Source organism: Lagopus muta, chromosome 1, assembly GCF_023343835.1.
Source record: "Lagopus muta isolate bLagMut1 chromosome 1, bLagMut1 primary, whole genome shotgun sequence".
NCBI lineage: Eukaryota > Metazoa > Chordata > Aves > Galliformes > Phasianidae > Lagopus > Lagopus muta.
Window position 1 is genome coordinate 14,666,730 of NC_064433.1, and position 25,542 is coordinate 14,692,271.

A 25,542-nucleotide genomic window follows, 5' to 3' on the forward strand; every position below is an offset into this window, starting at 1 on the left:
ACGGACTCTAAAAGTGCACATGACAAACATAGCTGTAATGAAATTCAGATATATGCGTACCTTCTTCAGCTTTTTTAAGTAAGTCATCAAGTAGTATTTTTTGGTGTTCTTCACCGTCCTCAAAACTGTACAGAGCCCATTTCTTCAACAGTGTTTCCCCTTCACCACATACATCTATATCCAGCAAACCTGGAAACCATTCTTCCATAAGAGAATCAATGTGATCCACAACTTGTCCCAAAAGGATGCAACCTTCAACAAACCAAAACAGGGAAATTACAGCCTCTATCTGGTAAACTTAAAATTATAAAGCTGAATTTTGCATTCCAAAAGGCAAAAGCACAACAAAGCAAAATGCCAAGCTGCAATCAAACTCGAGCACAAATCAATCTCAGGAATAATTAACCTTTTCTGCAAGAAGGTGCTGTAATTTTCAAAAAACTGTCTGGGTTGTTGTCAAATACAGCTGATTCCACCAGACAGTAAGCTTCAGGAGACCAATTCAAGTAGATGCCTTGTCTCCAATACATTCTGTTAGGACGAAGAGCTCGTGCTAGAAAATATAAAAATTGATTAAAAATCTGATCTCTAATATGAAAGTCATTTTTTAAAATATTCAGAATAAGTAATGATATTTGTTTAATTATCATTGTACACTTAGGCCAAAGAAACAAAATGGAGGATACAACTTTGCAGTCAGAACAGCCCCACAAATGCTGAATATGTGTCAACAGCTCTATAAGGCAAAGCTACAAGCTAAATATTTAATGAGTTGGTAAAAAATGCAGGGATTAAACAAATGCCTAAGTCCATTCAGCTTTAAATGTACATTATCTTAGGCCATGTGTGAAAAAAATCAGTGATTTAAATTGTTCCTCCATCACACATACATGGTATATCAAGATGCAACTGGAATTCTATGCTCAGGTGATGGTTATAAGTAGCATTTGTACACTTTTCTTATCACTAGTTTTAATAAATCACATATAAAAAACCAAAGATGAATGAAATTACAAAGTTCAGGGGCTAAATCTCAAGTCAAAACACTGAAAAAGTAGAGAAAAATTCCAAGAAAATCAACAGTTCTGACCAAAGCAGAGCTTTTGGACATTCATATAGGGAGAACAGATTAACCCATCCTTCTGTGAAGGAAACCTCTTCTTTCCTATATTCCTTGTGGAATCAAACAACAATATTGCACACGTATGAAGAGTCACTTTATTTCTAGCACTCGAAGGAGAGAAATAGGCCTCTAACACCTTCACTTTCTTTTGCACACCACTGTGAAGATCTCATGCAGTAATTGCTCCTGGATACTTCTAAATTACAAAAATTACCACTGCCATTTTTCTTACATTTCTGAATGGCCCAGAAAATAACTAGATCAAAATAGAACTGGGGATTAGAGCTTTGGAATGTACATGCTCATGTTTAGAGGAAATATGCTCACTATTGCATATGAAACAAAAGATTTGTACCTCTTCCTGACAGCATATAAGGTGATATTTCAAGCAACCTGTTGATCAGCCTGGACCAAAATCCCATAGGAAAGTATGGCATCTCATAAAGTCTGATGATAATTTCTGAATTTTCACAGTGAGGAAGCTCTATAACAGGTCTGTGATCAGACAAACTGAAAGAACAAAAATATTATACCGTGTTTAATGACGTACTTTATCCAAACTGATGGCATACATTACTTACAATGCAAAATGTATTCATTAATGAATGAATAATACAAACTATCCAGCAACAGACAGTGCATTTGCCTATTCTGTTTGTGATAAAGTAAATTTCTGCTATAATTCAAACTCATCACAACCTCACAAAAAAATTCTTCATTAAGAAAAATAAGCACTGTTTAACACACAATCTGTACCTAAGGCAGAGAAACCATTACTTGCTTCAGACAGAGCAAAAAGCCCACATTCACAACATCTTTTTGGTTGCATTTAATTACTGCTCTGTTTTGAAGAGATTCTGCCTCTGAGTAACTTGATTGGTTCTGACTTCAAGCAAATAAGTCACAAGAATTCACGGTAAAAATTTACTTTGCAATAAATATCTGTAATGTCAGCAGACCATGACGTAAGGCTAAATTATAATCTTCTTGTTGTGGAGCATGAAAACTATTAAAGAAGTACTTTACTCGTAAAGCATTTTATTTTTCAAAGATGGAAGCTTATCTGCCAGAGGATGAGTTTAACATGTCTCCGAAAGCATTTACTAAGTAATAAGTATGTAATATGCTTTCAAATGCCAAATTGCTCTGCTGATGAGTTAAGCTAGCAAGCCCTTTGGGAGGTTTTTATTATGGTAACTTTCTATGGGTTTATGGGTCTTTGCTTACCTGCTTGGGATTAGTAGTTGGTCCTCTCCTAAAGGCAAAGCAATCTGAAATTTTTCCAGAAGTTTGAAGTATTGTGACATGTAGATCTTAGGAAACTTGCTCTTCTTTAAAAGGAATTTTTCCACATCTGAGCGTTTCACAATTCCCTTAGGGTATTTAGAAAAGCCTTCCACTTTCACAGTCAAAATCTGTCCAAAAAAGTAAAACAATTTGAGGTGTACAGTCATCATTAGATTGTACTTCCCTTACTAATGTTGTTCCCTGAAACATTTGGTAGTCTATTATTTAGGGGAAAAACTGGACTCTATGTCACAGTGAAACCAATGACTTCCATAATGTTAACCAGCAAGGAGACAGCAGTGATGAAATTTAACCTGTCCAAGCCATTAATATGCTACCATTCTTCAGTAGCTCTCACTATTTATAAGAATATTATAAGAAAGATATTCTATAAGCTAATTTATGGAAGTGTAGCCTAAAAGGAACATACACATAGTGATCCTTCATACCAGCACTTCACACAAGCAGAGCAGTGCAGACTACACCATGTCCCCAGTCTTCTCTCACTCTTACTCCCACTTTGAGCTTTTACTTTTACTTGAGCTCTGTAGGCTTACATTTATGTTCTCCTGTTTCCTCTGCTGAATGAAAGGTAAAGTTTCAGAGGTTAGGTTATATGAATATTTATCAAAAAGCTTGAGAGTGGTGTTTCTAAATCAAAATATCATTATGGATTCACTTAAGCAGACAGCCTGTTACTCTTCTGTCCCATTACATGATTCTGCATCATCCACTTTCCTACATCACCAGTACAAGCATACAGTGGCCCTTCCTCACCCATTATTACTACTTTAATCCAGAGTTTCTGCTTTCTCCTCCACCTATTGCAATATCCTGTGGGATTACTGTGCACCTCTGAGGTTTTTTTACTCCATGGGTCTTCCTGCATCCAGTGCAGTTGAAGTTATGTTGGGCATTATGTAAGAAATGGAACAACTGAGATGGGCAGTTGTTTAGAATGCAAACAAGACAGAAAGAGACAGGTAATTTGGGCCATGAAGAAATACTAAATAATGTACAGAAATAGTGAAAAAGAATCATTTATAAGTTACAGTGGTTTGGTACAGGGGAAAAAGTTTCATGAATGTAGACATAGAAAGTAATCAGAGACTGACCTGTGCCATGATTTTACACAGCCACTTAGGATCTACGAAGTACAGGTCTCTTAGCTGCAGGGCTGGGTCCTGAAAATGAAGCAGTACGCCTGCACAAAACACACTGTAATTAGCAACACATTCCTCATGCTCCATATTAAGCAGCATAACTGCCCCACTCTAGGCTGTCTTCCTTATGTGACTTGATACAATCAATTTGAACATTAAATTCAGTTATTGCATCTATGTCAGTATCTTGGAAGAGTAGAATGAAATCATGGTTTGTTCAGCTTTACCTTTATTTTCAGATGTTTTGTTAGGTTTCTATCTGACTTGGGCATTTTTGGTGAAGCTATGCTCTATGTTGTTAATTATTTAATGTTACGAATTCTGTATGGTGCTGATACAAGCTGTTACCTGCCATTCTGTTCCAACTGTTACAATTCTACCTTTCTTCAGGCACTGTGCAGCCTAACAGGCAATTAGATATTTGCAGGGAGTGACAATACACATAAGTTGTTACAAGAGTGATGCTTTTTATCATGGGATTCCTTTATGACATAATGATGTGGATTTTCAAACTGCAGTATTTTACCCATGGGCAGCATTTCAGTTTAACACACTGAGCCGACCTTGAGTGAAATCTAAAAATCCATACAAGTCTCATCTGCTGCAGATTTACAACAAATTGCTAACAAAACATACACTGAAGATCATGTTTTACCTGACTCATTCAGAAAGTGAATTGCATGAGGGAGTTCATTTTCATCCAGCTGTAACTTGTTTTCTTGTACCATTTCCAGTAATCGTTTCTGATCAATCACAGGAAATTCAACCGGGACATTTTTTCTTTCCAGCAAAATTCTCTTCTCCAGCTCCAGATAGCTGTCAGGAATCAGCTGACCAACCACTGGCTGATCTCTTATCTGTACAATTAGGAATAATAGTATAAAATGTATTTATTTATTCACATAAAGTGTAAACAATATTGCAACTCAGATGCAAGCTATGGATATTAGCCTAACCGCAGCAGCAGCAAGGAATAAGAACACCTTGACTAATTAATGTGGCTTCTGAAAAATAGATGGGACTAATTCTTTGAGAAGTAATGTATGCATGTCTTTCTGGAAAAGAAAAAGCATAGAATACTGCTCTATTACATGTATTTAGGAAAATAAAAAAATCTAGCATGACATCTAAGAGATACTAAGAGAAGCTTTGATTTGAAGTAAAAGGACAACATTCGCTGTATGAACAGATAATGCCATGCATCTCATGTTAACAGAGGACAACAGATAAACAAAATAATTTTGAAAATCACACTCTTTGTAATCTGCAATGTCTCCAGAAAATTGAGGGGGAAAAGGGTAGTCGCCTAAGTAAGAGTGTCCACAGTCAACTGATGGTGATGGTCAGCGGAAAACAGAAGAGAATAAATCTAGCAAGATGAGCAACACAGCCAAGGATTTTGTTCCTGTTTCCTGTAGTCTGAGTTCCTTCCTGGACACATGCTTTGACCTTTGGTATTAGCTAGCCATTAGTCAGGTTTTTTATTCTCCAGAGGTGCTGAATAAGTTGTTTTCTGGGGGGAAATGGGAAACAATTGTCTTAACACTTCCCAATTGGCTTCTTAGTCTGCCAAAGAAGCTAAATACCAATGCATTGTGGCATTTCTGTGTCAGAAATGTAATTACTTTCTTGTGGAAGTTCAAAGACTCAAAGCATTCGAGGGCCATGTTTAGTGCTTAATTCAGTGCTTAATTCATAGGCAGGTACCTTGTAACTCCTTTCACAAAGTGTCTACATTATTTATGGGAAACATCTCCTTTCTTTTAGACTACTTTACTTTCATATGGAAGTTTAAACATCAGTTTAAACCACAGTCAGAATGCACATGTGTGTTACAGAAATGATTTTTACTGCACTGGTTAATTACCCCTTGAACAGTGGAATGAAGATGGGCAGTTTAAGGATGTGGCTCAGCTGATGGTTCCTCAGAGAGGAAAATGAGGAGTGTCCACACTTCCCCTCCTTTGTAACACAACAGTGTGAGGCTAGCCATAACAAGAGAATTTGCTCATTAAAATCATCAGAGCAATAATTTAGAAGTAATCTGGGTTCTGTTGTGATTTATGAAGTTCTGCCTGTGACTTTCGAAGCACAAGACATCAGTTTCTCTCTTGAACATTTAATGAAACTGTATATATGATCAATACTGCATAAGCAGAAAAATAAAAACACCCACATTCTTTAAGTTATAGACTGGATCCTGTCTTTCTACCAACTCTGTGCCTGGACTGCAACAAGTGCCTGGACTAGGCAACAAGTGGGTGGGTGGCAGGGATGACTTTAGGGACAACAGAACTACGAGCAGACTTGCCAGTTTAGGAGGATCACTCAAACCAGGAGGCCTTTTCCTGCTTTCATTTACTTTTCTCCTCCTAAGAACTCCATCACATAGTGTAATATCAAATCACTAAATAAAGAATTAGTTGGCTTTCAGAAATCACAGAATCTTCTGTCCTGATCCCCTGAAACCTTGCAATATTTATTACTGCAATTGGATATTGCTAACCAACAAAAATAGGTGGTTTTTGATCAGATTTATTCACAAGAAGAAGATGGACAATTTTAAATTAAATATTCTATTTTCTGTCTTAGTGTTTGAGAAAGAAACTTAGCTGAGATCTTTGTTAAATAGATTTGTTGGTAGAAAAATAAATAAAGTAAAAACTGGGAATTTTCCATCATTATTTTGCTGTGTCTGCATTTTATACAAGGCAAGGTTACCACACCAAAAAATGTATTTAATTATGTGTTTAATGAATGCCTTAAAATATATGTACTTAACTAGAACTAGGATGTTTTCAATGTTACAAACAGTATGCAGCTTACTTTGAAATGAAGACTCTCCTTTATTATGATTTTCCGAAGTCTCATAATGGAATCTGATTCTTCTCTAGCATTCACAAAGTGAGAATCCTGGATTGCTGGGAAGCCTCGCTTATTCAACAGCTCTCTAGTAATTTTACTCATGCAGTCCTTATGTTGCTTTTCATCAGAAACATCTAAGTGGGTGCCAACAAGAATGACGGGGGATGTTGAAGCTCGTGCCTGTAGCAATACCCATACAGTCCATTAACTCAATGTATATGCACGTAAACAGTGAACAATGTGGTCAAAACAATCAATACAGTGACAAAAGAAACGGTTTCTTCCTTTTTCTTTTTAAATATATCTCTTCTAAGTTTGAGCAATGGGTAAATCTAAATCTGAAATACTACTTTATGCCTTTATTCAAAATACATGTAAACTTCAAAACCAGAAATCTACAGAATAAACTTTTTAAAGGAAGTGGTTTAGATCTGGATTTCATTCTTGGTAGATTAATAATATTGGCAGTAACACAGGCAATTGTATTTTTCATTAGAAGAGACTAATACAGTGGAAAAGCACAGGGTACTATGCCAGCTGTCAGAGGAACAGTGCAACAACAAAACACCATCAAGCACTGCGCAGCAAGGAACAACACATCAGAAGTGCTCTTCATCAGTGCTAATCTGACTGTACCACTGCTCAAGGTGAAAAGAACAAAAAAGGTAAGCTTAACAAACAGGACCCAGATACAAAATCCTGACGTAACTGCATTGCCCAGCTATGGCTAACTATCAGACTGAAAGCAAAAGACAATTAATGTTCACTATGGGATGATTCCACCAAAAGCAAAAGAAAAACCTCGTACAGCAAAAGAAAAATACACAGGCAGATTCTAAGATCAATTTCCCTACTATAGTCCTGGGATCATTCCTTTTAACAACAGGATGCTAAGCGTAAACTTAACAGCATGATTTCAAATAACTGTCTAGACAGTTTTACACGAATGAAATTCCATTTTTCCCAGAAGTTACAACAGTGTAGAAGAAAAAGCATGCTTAACTCGTTATCCTTTTAATACAATCCCTTTTTTATATTTATCACTCAATCCAAAATACTGCCAGAACACACAAACTGTTCTGCACATCACTCTGCCATCTCAAGTACACAATGGTGTCAGTCTTTCACATCCAATTCATAATACATTTCAGCACTTGCTTCATCTTACTAGTTCTATTTACTGAAGAGCTTCTTTGCTATTCTCCTCTCTAAATGTATTTGTGGTTAATCTGCGCTCATTAGCAGCTCCCCAGAATGTGGCACTCCATTCTGTACATATCTATGGCTTAATACCTTGATGTTAAAAAGCCATGGCTTCATAGCATCCACCTCTGCTTGTCCTTTGCTGAGATCATAAACAGCAAGATACAAAGCTCTTTGGGTCATGAAGTGAGGGTGGGTACTGTAGAACTCCTCTTGTCCTAATGATAAAAAAATCCCACCGTTTAGAACCTCATTCACTGAGCATCTGCAGATCATAAAAAGTAGTATAACACTTGCTCTCAGATCACAACTTCATAAATGAAATAAATGCTTGCATAAAATAATCAAAACTGATAGGAAACCTGCAATAACTACGAATTTTAGGTAGGTATTCTGTGGTATCTCGTTGGCTGAAATGCGGTGTTGAAATATGTAAGCTGGTTTTCAATCAAGAAGCATAAGGTTCAACAGCTGGATAGACACGCTTGCTGCATTCCATGCTTCTTTCAAAAACCCAGTACTAAATTTCTAATCACCAAAATATAAACTGCTTTCTTCCTTGCTCCTTCCCTTCTTTTTCCCTTTCCTTTCTTTTACTTGTTATTTAACCAACTTCAAAATAAGAGTCTTATTCACAGGCTCAGCAACTGAAATCACAAGGTGTCACAACTGAAGCTAGCCATTTAACATGCATGCATATGCATTGTGATATAGGCTGTATTAAGCTGCTCACAGACCAATGTTTAAGAAAAACTTTTCTAAAGGTTGAAACACCCCTACATCTTAGAAGCGCTTCTAGAATCCCCCAGATTTAGAAAGGTTTACCAAAACCCCTATTAGGGAATTAGCAGAATTCCCTAATGAATATGTGGTCACCTGATTCTTGATGCAAATTTGCGTAATTTTACTGTCTACAATTTGAAATTTCACTTTAAGAATAAGCAATGCATTCATGTGTTAAAGAAGTCAATAATAAAGGATAATAAGCTCTCAACATACCTCCAAAATCCCAGACATTTAATATAAGCTCTTTTTTCATTTTGCCTTTCCCTTGAATGATCCAGTCTTTTACATCAATGCCTACTGTAGCTTTTGGACAGCCCAGCTCAGTTCGTTTGCATTTCATTAGCTGTTGTAACAGTGTAGTTTTTCCACTACCAGTGTTTCCAACAATCATTAGCTTCATTCTGTTATAAGGCACAGCCTTCTTCAGTCGTTGTTGAAGAAATCTAGCATGAAAGAAGTTGGCAGAACTCACAGAAATGGGTAATAAAGAAAAACAGCAACAGACCTTGAGACCAAGCAAAAATCAAAAAACGTACAATTTCCTTCAAATTTTCAGCATTTATTTGGTGCTACTGGATTCTAATCTTTATTCTAATTTCAAAGTTAAAGCTTAATTCATTAAGCGAAGTCTTTTTTGCTTTTGTTATTAACTAAAAATGTACTCTATGCAGTGCACTTGGGAAACCAAGGAATGCAAGAACTGTAAACACCATCTACTACTTGGTTTATAGAATTATGAAATTAAAAAAGCAATGAAGCCATGTTTTCAAAATGACTATAATCAGTTTTGTGTGTGTGTGTGTGTGCGTGCAGAGTAGCAGCTGTACTGGAAATCATATGATGAACCTGCACTTCTCTTCAAATGAATATGTTGCTCTCTTACTGCTCACCACATACCCCAAGAAAACAAAACAAGAATATTAGAGAGCTATAGGGAAACAAACCTGATGATATCTCTGGCTTTGCATCCCACATGTTTGAAGTCCAGATTAAGATGAAGTCCTTCCAAAGGAAGATCCCAGATTTTGGACAGCCTTCCCATTTCATCCGGAAAGAATCTCAAATCGGGATTATGACTTACATCCAGAGAAGTCAAGTTTTCTAGGAAGCCAATCTGAGGAGGTATCTAAATAAAAGAACATTTAATAGACACCTAAATATTAAAAAACAATATATTTTTGTATGAGCATGACTACTATAAACATTTAACAAAACTGGGTATTTTTATAGCTGTAGTTTAGTTCTTGTGGTTTTATTTTTAAAATAAACAGACCAAATGCTCCTCACTAATATACAAAGAACTTCATAATTAATCCATTATGAAAACTGATTATATCACACATTCCAGAAAGAAAGCTTAATAGAATATAGGGACTTTTCTGCACAGGAAAAATTATTCCCAGTAACACACCATTTCACTACTAGAACATTCAGTGATGTGAGGTGGTGACAAGAAAACTGTATGAACATTGACAATCGAAACTGAAAAGTGAGTTGATTTTCTCTAGGTAGAATTTTACACTTTACCTCCTTTAACTTGTTGTTGGACAGGTGTAGCTTTTCTAGTCTAGACCATGCACATGCCTTTTCACTCAAGTCCAAGACTCCTATTTGATTATGATTAAATAACAGCTCCCTTAAGTTCAGTGATTTCCAGTGCACCGGCCCAGGCAGGCTTATGATCTTGTTTTGGCTTAAATCTACTGATCGCAAACTGAAAACATGAAAATACAGAAGAGAAAAGTTAGTGAACAAAATAAATCCAACTGAGATCAATTGGAACTGTACTGGTTTTCAATAAACAAATGGATTAGATATCAGAACAGACAGTTTTCTGTCAGGAATGTAGATGGGAAGATGGGAATTACTACTGTGAGCAGAAGTAATTAAGATGATATTATAAGCAGGTCTTCACTACCTTGGAAAAAAATAACAAGAAAATACATGTTAAAAATACAGTGTAATATGTTCTCATTGTGTTTGCTACTGATGTCATGAAAAAAATATTCACTTATATTTTGTACATATTTCAGATAGCAAATTACAGTCAATGTAAGGAAGTACATATTGAGATAACAGAAGGGCTCTTTCCTCTTCCTGTGATTACTGACTGCTCCTCCACCAGCACTCACATCCACACAATCTACCAGGCACCTGACTTGACATCTCCTCCAGTGCTACTCCCACCATCTCGTTCTGGTGACCATAGAAAAAGCTTAAGTCCTGATTTTCACATGAGTAATGTTCTGAAGGTACAGCAAAACAAATGTCACATGCATCATTATCACAGTTCCATACAGAGGAAGTGTCATTCTTTGAGAAAAAATATCTTGTGATATTTGGGAAGTGAAAAAAATAATTTCAGTGGACACGTGCAAAAATCTGAAGCTGCAGAACTTCTTGAAAGGGAAAAATTGCCAGTATTTTTTAATTAATTTCTTAATTAAATCAATTCTGGTTCTCTTTAGAACAATGGTCTGCTTCAACAGTCAAGTAACATATAAAACATAAACATAACTATTTGAATCTATTTGAGTCTAAACATAACTATTTGAGTCTAAACATAACTATTTGAATCTGAGGAATTATACTTCCCAAAATAATGAAGAAATTGGATTAATTTGGCTTCAGTTAAAAGATATTACTCAGTAATTAAACTCGGACAGAGAATTTTCTAAAAATCAGGGAAATATGCTGAATTTTCTTCATCAAGAACTGGATATTAACCTCAATAAGTAAAAGAACAACTTACTGTGGTAGAAGAAGAATTGTTTCTGGAACATTAATAAAGCAATTTTGGGATAATTTTAAGGTTGTTATGCTAGATGACAAGTCAGGTATTATCTCTAGAACAGAAAAAGAAGTTAATACCATTATTTTTCAGAACTATTTAAAGTATTTTTCATACTGTAGTTTTCTAAAATCACAGACAGATTAAAAGGTCAGGCAATCATCTTCTATACATAGGTCCTTATATAAACTGCCTAAGACAGAAACTGAAATGTATTTTAAAGCTCATTTACTGAATTTCCCAAAAATCAGAAAAACATATAATGGAGTTTATATATTTGCTTTTATCACATTACATCCTTTTATATTCCATCTCATATTGGCCTTAAATACTAAAATGATCTTTATTTACACATTCCTATAATTCACAAAATAACTTTGAAACCATTGCAGAAAGTATTCTAAGCCATGAAATACATTTGAGACTGAATTAAGTTGCTTTAACAGAAGAGACTAATGAAGGCGAGCTTCTCTGTGGTACCTGAGCTATCTGCACATGCCTTGATGACACAACACACCTGCTATGGAAGACCTGCTTTTTCTGAATCAGAAGCTGTAGGCCAAGTGCCATACTTCAGTGCATCTCAAATGACACCTATGTTTAGGCAAGTCAATCAATCATCCTACATTATTCAGAAAGCTATGCTGAATACAGTGTAGTTATACTTGATGTATATCTCAGTACATTATTAGACCTGTATTAGTAATAGATTTTCAAGCTAACCTTGAGCAATTTCCTCTGCTTGGAACCTTCCCCAGCAGTATGCAACATCTCAGCTACACTCAACCATTTTTACAGCTTACACTACAAATACAAGAACAAGATCAGTTCCATCCATCAAGCTTCAAGCATAGTGCTTCCAGCAGCAAACAAAAGCTGAAGCAGTATAGACAAGGACAAGCATATGTGCTATTCTCCTTCAAGTGTACATTTTGCATACATGCTGTTCTCCTTCACTCTTCTCCCAAGACTCCAAATGTTGGTGAGTAGGAATTATGTGAATGGTTTCCAGAAGGTGGGTCATAGACACTTACCAAGAGCATTCATCCTGGCATTGAACAGCTCCAGCTTTGCACAGCCCTTTAACACATTCTCAGCAAGGGATGAAATATTGTTCTTACTGATATTTAAAATTTTCAGCTCTTTCAAGGACATGGGTGAAGATAGGCATGAAATTTTGTTTCTGGTATAAGAAGAAAAGTGCATGTTTTATTCAGAAACTATTAGCTAAAAGAAGTGATAGTATATTAATGTGACATTCTTACACAGGTAAACCAAAAAACACATTTATCTAAATAAAGACTGACTAGTCAGTGAAAATACTGGTGCTTGTGGTAACACAGAAAAACAAGATTGATACTAAGATTGCTTTAATTACTGTGGAGAACATATGTCTGAGTGTACTATAAGGTGTCATTTCCTGATTATGTACTGTAGTTCAATCCCACACAAAGAGAACTATTGCATTTGTGTGCAGTTCTGTTTACTAAAGAAGTACATTTTCAGGATTATAACCACAGAATGACTGTCAATCTAAAAAAATATATATATTCCAAATAGGGGACACAATTTAGGATTGGCATATGATGTTAGAAGCAAAACACCAGAGACAAAGATACTGAAAATACATTGACAAAAGAATCATGCAGCAATGTGCTGCAAGCAATGCTGCTAATACAGATAATAATAATGCTTATGAAGAAATGCAACTGGATTTTAAATTTCAAACAGTACTTTTGTGAATTTGATTCACATATTAAATACCACTTGGTTTAGTTAAGTATCTTGCTATTTTTACTCCATGAATTTTTGTGCAAGACATATGACATCCTTACAGTGAAATTATAGTTGCATTTGAGACAACCTCTACATTGTACAGAACTAACAACTTCATCAGTTGTATGAATTCCCAAGAGGTATGAATTAATTCACTCACCAACAAATATGATAAAAAGTGCTGGTAATAAAAAAACCCACAACATATTTTCTTTGCTTCTGTCATTTAAAACATATTCATAACACGAATCAGACTTCCAAAAACCTTTGGTTAATACGAAATACAGTGGACGCTGTATTCTGCATAAAGCAAATCTAGCTAAATGTAGATGACATGGACAATCTTGGGGATGAGCAGAGTAGCAGTAGAAAAATGCTGAACTACAACATTTTTAGTACAAAAATGTAAAGTTATTAGATTCAACCAAGACTCACAGATGTTCTAATGTACTTTGTCATACAATGCAGAACTGAAAGGATTTATACACTCAGAAAGTAACATCATTGTTTCACCGCTGATTAAATGATCCTTTCCATACTACTACAGCAGAGACCATTCTGGATAACAAAAACAATATCTCTGCTGTCTGTTATGCTATAGTCCATTTATGAATGCTACTCTCACCCTTCCAGCAATAGCTGTTCAAGGTTTTCAGCAACATTTGCAAGAAACTCAGGAATGCCCATCAGCTGATTGTATGAAAGATTCAGTTGCTTTAGGGTTGGACATCTGAGATGTGGATCCAGAGCAAAGGAAGGTCCAATGTCATTTCGAGAGATATCAAGATATGCAATACAGTTCATTTTCAGCAAGTAAGTAGGAAAAAAAGTAAATCGGTTGCTGTGCAAATCCAAATAAGTCAAGCATTTCAAGTTCTGAAAGTAAAAAAGAGATGTTTAAAAAAATGAAATGAAAACACGAATTTATAGGTTTTAAACTGATTTACGCTTTACATAGTTTATTACTTGACATTTGTCTGACTAGGAAAAATAGCAGAAAATATCAATAATACTAATGTAACCAGTAGTATTTATATTAAGGAACAAAATATAAGCATTATTTAAAATCATTTAGCTCAGTTTCATAAAATTTAACAGGTCTGCCTGCAGGTCTCAGTTTCATTTATGTTACTCAGTGTAACATCCTAAAGCTGTTCTCTGATGTAAACACTTTAAAACAGTCACATGAAAATGTTTCAATTTCCAGCTGCACTTAAATCCTGAATGAAAGCAAGAAATGTATGAAGCATGCCAAAATATACACCCATACTCAAGAGTGGTATCGTTTTGAGTAGGTAGTTAAAGACAAACTATTTACTGTAACTAATCTTAATTTGTATTACGTAAAATTATGCAGCACTACCTCACACAGTTGTTCCGGAATGTTTGTAAGAGCATTTTGGTGGAGCTCCAGTTTATCAAGATGTTCCAAGTGACTCGTTAAGCTGCTGTTCTGGCTGATGGCATCAATGTTCTCCAGCTCATTTGATGAAAGATCTAGTGATTTAATACATTCTTTCTCTGAGATCAATGAGGAAAGACTGTCTGAAGGTCTTAAATGCAGTGAGCTTTTTGAGATTCCTTCTATAAAGACAAAGACATGGGAAAAATAGCATGATTTCACTTAATACAAAACTAAAATTCAGATGAATCAGACTAGGATCTAAATACACAGAAGACAGAGAATGTTTGTATACTAGTCAAGTCCAAATCCATAAAGATTTTTGAGGAGACAGAAATTTAAGAGACAGCAGGGAAGAGACAAAGGCTTAGGCACTGCACAACAGGGACAGTTTTTGAAAACTAACACTTACGAAATTACACTGTCTGTACAATTCTACTTCATTATTTGAGAAGTCCAGGAAAATATTTTGCACTACGTAGGCACTATTTGTACTCCATGATAGCGTTAAATACGTACCCTCCTTTTTGTAAACAAATATATAATCTAACTATGCTTGTGAAAGCATTAAAGATTAAACAGCCCTATATGTGCTAAATTGTATAGTTTACTTACTGGGAGGTTCATCTGAAAGCAATAATTTTCTTCTTTGTTTCACTAATGGCTCATAATCTGAGCCAGGTCCCTGGAAAATTCCAAAACAGAATGAAATCAAACAATAGGTATAGGTATGCAGATACATAAAATGATTTGAATTCAGGAAATTTCTTTTAATGTTTCTTTTAATCAGAACTTTCAGGTGGAAAACATAGAGACTGAGCTTTTTAACACTAAAAATAACAAGTCACAGATTTATAAAACTTATTGATTCATGCCCTATGAAACAACAGTAGATGTTAGAGTGCAAAGAATACAGTGCATTTTTAACAACCTATCATGATTTTCACTGGGGTGGGGCAATAGGGTGAAGAACAGAACCTTTCCTTACACTTGATTATTAACAGTTTTACACTGGGCAACATAGATGCTTTTTCAGAAGGAACCTGGAATGAATACAAACGTGGCTTACCACAGAGTAGGAATGTCGTGGTAAAGTAGGAGAACCTCTTTGAAAAGCAAGTTCTCTACAATGTAAATCAGCAACTGCAATGGAATTGGACTTCTTTTTTCTAAAAAGTGAACCTTCACTTCCTAGGACAAAGAAATAACACAGGAAGATAGGTAAATAAGATGTACTCAAATCTGAGGCTCAGAATTCAACTGTAAGATACATGCTGACAAAGGAGAGACATATTTCAAAAGGTCAATAACAGCAGGAACTCACTGGTTAACTGTGTGTGCAACCAGCCTAGAATATTAACATGTTTTAGAGCACAGGGGCCGTGCCTACCTGACATACTCAGAATACAAACTGCAGCTTTTTACACTGGTGATTTATCACTTAAAATTTCCAGCAAGTTTACATTTTTATACATTTTGTAACACATCTTGGTGCTACTGCAGTGTCAATATCTTTTTAATATGGAAAAGGTCTGTATTTAAATTGACGCTTTTGCGCTTCCATATTTACTGAGAATGAAACACCAAATAACTCTTCGGCATCTTTTGGTTATGATTTGGGGTCATCTGTGTTCCTCCTCTCAGGGGTAGTTTTTTAGCTCCTAAAAGCCCTCTTGTTGGCAAAACCTGTATTCTTTGTTTATCATAGTTTACGTAAGACTTCAAAACTTTCTGTGTGGAAATAATGCCACACGCTATCAGTAACATCTGTCTGTGATACACAGTCCTACAGAAATGAAAAATGGTGCTGAATGATGTCAAGGAAAAGAACAGAAGAGAATAAAAAAAATCCTTAGGATTCTCTGATCACAAAATTCAAATTCTTCATCTGCGATGACTTTAACACTTCTAAAACACGACAGTGTCTTCTGAATCAGTAAAAGACTTTTATAAGGCTCCTTACTGTTGTTATTAAGTAATACGGATAGAAATGCTGTCTTTTCTAAGTCAAAGGCACATCATGTTCTTGACATGGATATCAAGAACAACGTTGGACTGATCATAGGTCTGTCATTTACACTTTCTGATCAGCTGGATACCTCTGGGATAGGACTTATTCCACCTCATTTAATTGTTAACAATATAATTCTTTATACTGAACTTAGTTGTGCTCTTTTCATTTATAGACAAGCCAGGGAACAGAGCATTTCTGAATCAGTGACCTGACTTCATGGTGAGACAAAATGTGCTCCTGAAGCACTTGTTGCCTCTGCCATTGTCTATAGAGGAAGCATATAAGAATTGCTCAGAAACAGACATCAAAACAGCTGATGTAAGCTGACCTCAGAAGCAGGCATTAGCTAAAAATGGCTGGATGAATCCCATCCTTTCTACAAGAAAGCAACTGAATGTATTCCAGTTCAGAAAGAACTGATTTTGAATAGATAATTGAATAAAATACTTTAAAACTCTACTCTGGCAGGCAAAGCATATACTTATTGACCATAAACTATTTTCCAGAGATACCACAAGCAAAACTTTAGATGGAAGTATGTGTATGTGTGTGTGTGTATATATATATATATATATTCCATGAGAAGTTTTTTGTGTTTTATACCAAATACAAACAAACAACTGACAAATAATTTTTTTAAATTATATTTTCCTCTGCTGGTAGTCTTACAATTGCTTAAATAATTTGAAGGGATTCATACTTACGGCCTCACTTCAGTATATTAGACTTGGACAATTCAAAAACAAACAAACACAATTACCTTCACTATCAATATCATCACTTGAAGGAAAAACAGTGTCCACTAATGGGTCAGAAATGAAATTCCAATCGTAGTTTTTATCCACTCCATCTTCAGAGAAGTTTAAATCAGAACAAGTTCCTGATCTATCCTCAGAAACATTCTTCATCTGGTATTTAAGCACCATTCTTGCTAGTGCAGAGCCTGCATCTGTATGCATCAGAAACCAAGAAGGTAACACTTTCTCTGAAAAATGCATATAGCTCAAAAAATAACAGAAATACTTGATTTATTTTCATGGTTTTGCAGACTTTCTGCAACCAGCTAAGCACTATAGAGTCTCAACCAAAGGTCTTGATCTAAAGTAATTAATATTACCAAGAGATATTAACACATGTACTGTAGTAAATTCTGTGTACACTCACTCTGTTTTCTTGGTGGAGTAAGCTTATCTGGGAACAAAGGAATGAGCCAGGAAGGCTCAAGTCTCCCAATACCAAATCCTCCAAGACATATACTGCTGTTGGCGACATCAAGACTAAGCTTCTTTAAGAGCAAGCTGATGATTTGGCTATCTCCTCTCTTTATACTGATGGTTAAAGCACTCCGAACATCCTGCTCTCGAACACCGTTGGCTAATAGCAATTCCACCAGTTTAGGATTATTTCCCTTTTCACAAACCTAAAGCAAGAAAACAATTAACAAGTTTATGTGAGGGACTCAGACAACAACTGAGTTTGCAGTAAGAGACATTCTCAAATTTAGATTCATTCTGTTTTTAGGACTGGGCTCCCTTTTCAATTACACAATTCCCTGCACCTCAGGGCTTAGTGAATTGCACTTAAGCACCAACTCCCATTTTCATGAAGTCTTAACCGAAATACAGCAAATGCCTGAGCTCTCATTGCAATTTCTGCCATAAGCTCACAGAATTTTCAGGCAAAAATTAATAATGATTTACATTGCTTTGTTATTGAATGTAGCTTAATGAAAAAAAAACAAAACACTCTTAGTGTCAGCAGGATATCAGATGAAAGGGCAACAATGCTAGACTTGCCTAGAGCTAGGGACTCAAGCCTACTGGCTTCAGCTCAGCTCCTTTCAGTCACTCAGCCTGCACTGCTACACAGAGCAGTGTTGATTATGAATGTTACAAATATTTTTAGAATTAATGCCAGTTACTTCAGTATTTTCCATTGTGGCTGACCAACACTAATTTGCCTGCTTCAGACTTCATGGATGGATGGTCTGCTGAAAATCCATCTGTGCTAGATGACAACCCAGACAGCTCTGCTGGCAGAAGGCTTCAAAGGAACACTTGCTGATTTACTTCAGGCAGTACTTGGTTTGACACTAAAGCAAAACATACAGTTTCTCCAAATTTTTTTTTAAAGACAGTCACAATTAGCAGGGAATACTTATATGCAGATGGGAACAGCCAATGCTAAGGCCAATAGTTAAGACACCAGTGTGTTTCAGCTAGTTCAGTTTCTGTATGTGAACCCTGGATAAAGCACTTTGCAGCTAGTGTATGTGCAGTCATTCTAAGATACTACATTACTGTAGCTATGTTGATAGAAAGCCTTTAAATCAGCAAAAGAACTGATGACTGTAATGATCTGTAAGTACAACACAAAGTAAGAAATCACCATCAGGCATTTTAGAAAAAATCTTCACTGCAGATCTAGTGGAGTGGAACTTTACTGTGGCACACTGAAACCAATTTATGCATAGTGTGGGCTGCTGGGCTGTCTGCATTTTGGCTTCAGAGTGCTTAGAATGAGCTGAATTTGGAAGATAAGGTCATGAACTGGGCTCTAATGGGCTTGATACCATCGATGCATAATCAGTTCAGAAAAAAACACCTGTGAGTTTGAAAAGCTTGAACTTGTCTCAGCTGAAGTCTTCTTCCTCAAAAATACTCCAAAGCTAAGTCAGTACTTGAGTGAACCTCGGTTTGCATGTGAGTGGGGTGAAGAAGCAGAAAGCATGACTTTAAAGTGAACTTGCACCAGAACTGAGCTAGCAGTGTGGACATGTTCTAGGTGACAGTAAACATGAGCCTTAGAGAAGTGAAAAGTGTTTGAGTATCAAACCAGGTGTGGTCACCAGGAATAGCAACAGCTGTCAACACCTAGGTCACAGTCAGACTGCCTTAGAGAGTGCCACTGTATATATAGAGAAAGGAACCCAAAAGCAGAAATTTTAAAGCAACGAATCTACATATATTTTCACATATTACCTGATAGATCAAAGAGCTTGTCTTTGTCTTCTTGTTAATATCAGCTCCCAGTAGAAGTAAACATTCAGCCATAATACTGTTGTATTCAACACACGCCTTTTCAAGCATCATATTTTTTAAATCATCATTTTCAGCTATCTTGGCAAAGCATTTACAACACAGGCTTTGAAACTGAATGGGAACACAATCAAAGTTAGGGCAAGAAAAGCACCAACATTTTTCAAGATGTGGAGCAGTCAAAAGAGAAGACACATACCTGTCGATCTCGCTGGTTAGTGAAGCACATAGACATTTGGTAGAAGATTACTGTGTCAAATGATTCATTTATCAGCAGCTTGGCAAAACAAGGTGAAAAACCAAGAATTGACAAGATTGCATGAAATCCCTATGAGCACAATTAAAAGACTGTAAGTATACTGTTTAAAATGTGTAATTTTCAAACAAAATTAAATTGTGACCTAAAGATACAGACTTTATTTTTTATGTTATGCAGTTAAACATTCAATAACTCATAAACTGAGAGAAGGCAGAAAGACCTGGTGTTTCTGTGTTTTTAGAGCTGTAGTGTCACTCTTGCTTAGCTGACCCACTTGAGCAGATATTAACTGACATTTTGAAAAGCCCAATTATGCACAGCAATATCTGACAACATCCTGCCTGACACATGTACTCGTGATTTCCTGAAAATTGTATAGAGGAAACAATCTGCTTTCAAGAAGATGCATCATGTATCCTAATGTGTCGCTCCAGAATCCTTGACTTTGAAAATAACACATAGAAAAATTGAAAAAATGTAGCTAGAAATTAAAAAGAAAGACAAGATTATAGACAAGCTTGATTCTGTAAGTAAAGTTCACCTAGGAGGATGAAGTGGGTAAACAACAAACTCTAACTCAAACCTCATTGAAAATAAATGACTTTATTTAACTTCCTTATTTACCCACATTATTTTGATGTCTCTCTATACTGCTTCCTAAGCAAAACTTAGAAGCTGTGGGGGAAAAAAAAAAAAAGAAGTAAAAAAAAGGGGGCTGCACTTGTGATATTTCCAGATTGATTTGAAACAGAAGTGTGGAGACTTTCGTAAGCTGATCTCATAGGGAAATTTCATTCCACCAGTAAAATTAAGCTGGCAACAAACAGGGAAAGTTTCCAAGGTAGAGGAAACAGAACTTTCCCACAAGGGGACTGAATGTGTATTCTCAGGACAGAATAAGGAGAATTCTGTTTCCATACTCAGAAGTAAATCCAAAATCTGTCACTCTGACTTAGAATTCCAGTAATATCCTTTTTTATTCAAAATTCTTAAACTAAGCTTATTGACAGTGACAAGACTGTGAACCAAAATGCGTTTATTGCCTTTCAAAAAAGAGTGATGAATACAATAATGGTGGTTACTCTACTAAATGACTATTGATCAACAAATGATGGATAGTGACTGAAAAATCTGTTTTAGTTTGCCAGATAAACACCCAAACTTAAGCTTATATGTTCTGGAGTTAATATGTGCCTCCACAGAACCCATCTCTATGACAATCATATTGACTTAAAGGCTTATACTAATCTAATAATTGCAGTAAAATAAAAAAGAACTAAACAAATAATTTTGCCTCAACTGTATAACTACATCAAAATAATTTTATAAAGTGTTGTTTTTTTTTTTTTTTTAATCTTTGTAGGTAGAAATAACACATACATGCATCTGGATTTCAGTGATGTCTTTAAATCGTCGCAGAGTAGAAACCAGAACAGTTGCCAGGACATGCATAGTTGCAATACACAAACTCTTTCTTGTAATCAAAAAGAGCAGAAGACTCAAACCCAAACTCTGTATGTCTTTAAGAAAAAAGAAAAATTAATAAAGTTGACTGTTCAGACATTCTGAGTGGAATAAACCTGTGGCCTCAGTAGAGTATCATTGTTAATATTCTAGACAGTTATTTGCATTACCTATTACAGGGATAAGCATTACAAGGGTGGCTGAACCTGGAGACCATACAGTCCTGCTGCCTTTTCCTGCCATGTAACACCTACTTCATATCCAGTACTAAATGGTGTAATAATCAGGTAAAAGACTGTATGGTTCATCAAACCCCTCCTACAACATCATTCACATTCAACTAACAAAATATCTTCCATACCTTGTTCATCTGGATACATCTGCAGGGTGTGAAGCACAGTGTCAGTGGCTCCTTGCTGTGTTAAAATTTCTAAAGCACCAGTGCACTCAGCTACAGAAGTAAGTAGTTTTAATCCACACCTCTGAATGCTAGGATTTCCAATAAACTAACAGAGAAATGAATAGAAATTCAGATCAACAGTCTGCTTTGCTACAATAGCAATAGAAGAGTTGCTAGTGATTACTGTTCTTAAAGTATGCAAAATTACTACTGATATGACAATAAATAACACGAATTACAATTACAAATTGTTTGAATTTAATTTTCTTTTCAATTACTTTTTCAGCTCCTTATTATAACCTCCTTAGATTTCTACCAGAGATTGGGATGTTTTTTTCCTCAGTTTCATTACAACCACTCACACGTTGGCATCGTTTTCGCAGGAAAAGGAGAGTGGAAAAATGTACTTTATTTATGGTTAAACTGGAACAAAAATGGGGTTCTGTGAAAACAAGGGACAAGTGACAAATATGAACCTTTTATAAAGTTACAAAAAGAAGTTATGAAGCAATGTTTTGTTTTCCATTATAAAGCAATTCAATGGTTTATTTGTGATTATTTATCACAATTTTTCCTCACTCTTAGATGGAGAAAACCTAGATAAAGCCTGGGTCTGAAGGCGTGTGTGGATGTCATAGTGACTTGCAATGTTGCAAAATTATTTCAGTGAGCTCATGCCCATCTCCTTCCTTATTCCTTCTCTACTATTTCATAAAAATACAAAAATTTCTAGCCCTTCTGCTTGATAATGTAGTAACCAAAATCACAAACCAGCAGGGTAAAAAAAAGCAGGTAAGATGGTCACGAAGCACTGAAAACTAAAACAATCTGAAGTAAAAATTTAATTCCTTTTAACTCCTGTTTCCTATTATCTTCAGGTCAAGAAATGTCAGGAGAAAATTATGGAATTGAACAGTGCAAAGAATGGATATAATTGAGAATCACTGCTCAGTTAAAAGTAAAGGAGTATGTATAACAGAAGCCATATTGAAGAGCCTCTCATTTCTGTGTGTAGTTGAGGCAAAGATATGAGAACACCTTTTGTGTATAAAGTAGTCCATTAATAAAATTACAAACTGCCCACTTGAAAAAAAAAAACAGCAATGTTTTTATAAATACAAATTAGAATTAGTGTATAAAGAAGATGATCTAATGTACTCTAGAACAAAAAGTAAGAAAAAGAACTCCTAACGATAAACGAAACGGAAGGTTGGGACTCATTTGATCAAATCAATTGTAAAATGACTGTGGAACTAAAACTATAAATGATTCATCACTGCACATGCAAAACAGGGATAAAATGCATTAGGATGAAGCTTTAACTGTACCCTGTTCAATGCACCAAGCACCAACGAATGAGTTCCCTCCAGCAGACATTGGCTTTTAATGACTTTTACTGTAAGTGTGAAAGCAGCATCTCCCATATTTCTGGAAGAACTGTTCTGATCGTTCTTTATATCTGAAACAACAGAAAGTAGGCTTCATCAGATGAACAGATTTAATATTCTCCCCAATATTAACCCAATATTACTAACCCAGTACTACAACTAAACTGAAACAAACAGCCTAAATGACTCAGCAGATATATTTTTTATTTTTTATGATGTTTTCAGAACGTTGTATTCACAGAAACGGGAGCCTCTCTGGATTTACACTGTAGTATTGATTACACCGTTGTTTGAAATGACAGTTTCACCATATGTTTGTTCAGCACTTACTGTGAAAATGTAAAATCATGCCAAAGAATTTTGCCCAGGGTACACTGCAATACGTTAATACTTCCTTGAGCTACATGATTTCTTCTCCTGATTACTTCAGAACGCCTCTTCCTTCTTGGAAGGAGACATGATAAAGAAGCCACAAACTCATCATGTTTTTTCACTTGGCAGCACATCTGAGGGCAATTTTTACCCACAGATGACATCAGTGGGAGGTGAAAGCAAATTAAAGAACACAGAATGGTCTATGAGATTTACTTTTCTTGTAGCCATCAGTACTTGGAGTAAAATGGCAGTACAGAAAGTCCTGAGATTTCCTTTAAAAGTCACTTCAGCATTCATATTCATTCCGATTACCCCAAATGACTTTTAACACTCCAATTAATGTGCAAATGCCAATGCCCACTTTGTACTCTCTGTGTTTCGTTACACTTTAGGGTGGTCTCACTTGAAGGGTTCTCACAAAAAAATACCCTGGTCTACATGATAGAATAGATGTACAAGGTCTTAATCCTCCTGTTTACAGAAAAAGTTTGGCAGTACTAGGATTACAACTCAATGAATAGAAAGAAACTGAAAACCTGTAATCAATCTGCAGGTTAGTGGAGCTGCTAGTTTCAAAATTATTGGCTTTGCAAATATTCAACTAAAACTGCTGAAAGATAACTGCATAACACTGTTTGGGAAAAAAAAAATATCAGTACCACATGTCTACACTCACACCTAACATCGGGGGAAAATCTGGGATACGGAACAGTAAACAGGATAGATGAGTTAAAAATTTCCCCAAACTCTATTAAAGGTAAAGAACGACACATTTTTCCATTTGTAGATTGTCCTTAAAGAGTTTTTTGGGGGGAGAGAAAGGAATTCAATTCATTCTCATCAATTTATTTTTTTCTTTGCTGTTAAAAATGGTGTATAGTAGTATATTTCATGTTTCTGAATCACTCTCTTGGTGTCAGAGATCCAATTTTGCTGTTCCTCTCAAGATACACTACCAAAAAACCCTATGTTGATATCATTATCACTGCTTGCTCTCACTAAAAGATTGTCTTTGATGAGAGTATTCAACCAAAGCAATGGCTCCACAGTCATTCCCTTCATTCTTTACAGCAGAGCTAAACCATCACTGATGAAATCAAAGAGATATCAGCAGTGATAATTTTGGCCTGTTGCTTTCTATGATTTTATCTTGAAAAATAAAGATGTAGAGCTGCTCTGTTAAACATGCAACTTTGGTGGTTTTTTGGTAAAGGCTGTCACATAAGATGAGAAAGATTAAAACCCAGCTATCTAATTAAATTGTCCAATGTGGTGTATGATGCCACACTGATTATGTTTTAGACAACTTACCAGGCATCATAAAGTGTAAAAGGACTCGAAGTGCTTCCAGTTGTACAGAGAGTGATTTCTCATGTTTTCTCATGGCTTTTACAACTTCAGATGCAGCTACTGTCATTATATCCAAATGAGGGAAACTGAAAATGTTATTTTTAACATGAATAAGAATACTGCATTTCTAAGTTGTACATACATTTGCTTCTTTCTCTTAACTGTTAATCACTGTGTGATATTCCTTTTGAACACTGTATGTTTTAGCTGCATAATTAATATGTTATTTTCATGCCATTACATGAATGCAGAGTATGTAATTAATTCAGTTTGAGACAACTGAGAGGTAATTTTCAATTCAGTCCAGAATATTGATACACAGAGAGTATAGTACTTCATTCAGGGTGAATGGTGGATTTACATATTTCACTTGGATTCTATGTGAGAAGATACATCTTCCCTAACTTACTGCTCTCCATTTGCTATAAAATACTGATGATTTGCCAGATATGTGCAGAATAAACAGAAAAATATCAATCATTTAGGCTCAAATTTTGAAGAAAAAATACCTTTGTGGCCAAAAGCCAATAATTCACTTCTAAGATAATTTTTCTTCCTTTACTTTACAAAGCATTTTATTCCTACAAGCATGATTATGGAAGTTTTGAAATTTTCTTCCTTATAAAATCAAATTATTTGTAAAAAGCTCTGTGAATATATATCGAGTCTGTCATTTTTTCACTGACAGCTTAGCATATATATAGGTTTTGGAGAAGGCTGGAAAAACTTGGCAAGACACTTGGAATGGAATCATGTTTCCACCCTACACTAATATTTCTGAGTCACAGGTTTGTTTTGCACTCATGTTCTAGAGCATTTGCAAAAGCCAATACAAAAGAAACATTATCACAGTTTTTT

The 25,542-nt window shown here is 35.6% G+C and overlaps 1 protein-coding gene across 3 annotated transcripts in view; it reads right to left on the reverse strand.

Moving 5' to 3' along the window:
- LRRK2 (leucine rich repeat kinase 2) overlaps positions 1 to 25,542 on the reverse strand; it is a 62,901-nt gene that overhangs the window by 16,486 nt on the left and 20,873 nt on the right. For 2 of the 3 annotated variants that reach the window (XM_048945776.1, XM_048945783.1), the window contains 25 exons: positions 24,646 to 24,770; positions 22,900 to 23,030; positions 21,533 to 21,677; positions 21,088 to 21,227; positions 19,648 to 19,776; positions 19,392 to 19,562; positions 17,575 to 17,830; positions 17,171 to 17,359; positions 15,466 to 15,587; positions 15,012 to 15,081; positions 14,358 to 14,578; positions 13,620 to 13,870; positions 12,253 to 12,401; positions 11,180 to 11,273; positions 9,955 to 10,141; positions 9,372 to 9,553; positions 8,641 to 8,870; positions 7,732 to 7,859; positions 6,400 to 6,618; positions 4,229 to 4,430; positions 3,526 to 3,614; positions 2,351 to 2,538; positions 1,479 to 1,633; positions 407 to 553; positions 61 to 252 (listed from right to left, as the gene is read on the reverse strand). In XM_048945776.1, coding sequence (XP_048801733.1) covers positions 61 to 252; positions 407 to 553; positions 1,479 to 1,633; positions 2,351 to 2,538; positions 3,526 to 3,614; positions 4,229 to 4,430; positions 6,400 to 6,618; positions 7,732 to 7,859; positions 8,641 to 8,870; positions 9,372 to 9,553; positions 9,955 to 10,141; positions 11,180 to 11,273; positions 12,253 to 12,401; positions 13,620 to 13,870; positions 14,358 to 14,578; positions 15,012 to 15,081; positions 15,466 to 15,587; positions 17,171 to 17,359; positions 17,575 to 17,830; positions 19,392 to 19,562; positions 19,648 to 19,776; positions 21,088 to 21,227; positions 21,533 to 21,677; positions 22,900 to 23,030; positions 24,646 to 24,770 — 4,112 coding nt within the window. The remainder of the gene's footprint in view (positions 1 to 60; positions 253 to 406; positions 554 to 1,478; positions 1,634 to 2,350; positions 2,539 to 3,525; positions 3,615 to 4,228; positions 4,431 to 6,399; positions 6,619 to 7,731; positions 7,860 to 8,640; positions 8,871 to 9,371; positions 9,554 to 9,954; positions 10,142 to 11,179; positions 11,274 to 12,252; positions 12,402 to 13,619; positions 13,871 to 14,357; positions 14,579 to 15,011; positions 15,082 to 15,465; positions 15,588 to 17,170; positions 17,360 to 17,574; positions 17,831 to 19,391; positions 19,563 to 19,647; positions 19,777 to 21,087; positions 21,228 to 21,532; positions 21,678 to 22,899; positions 23,031 to 24,645; positions 24,771 to 25,542) is intronic. The other variant, XM_048945793.1, reaches the window with a different exon arrangement.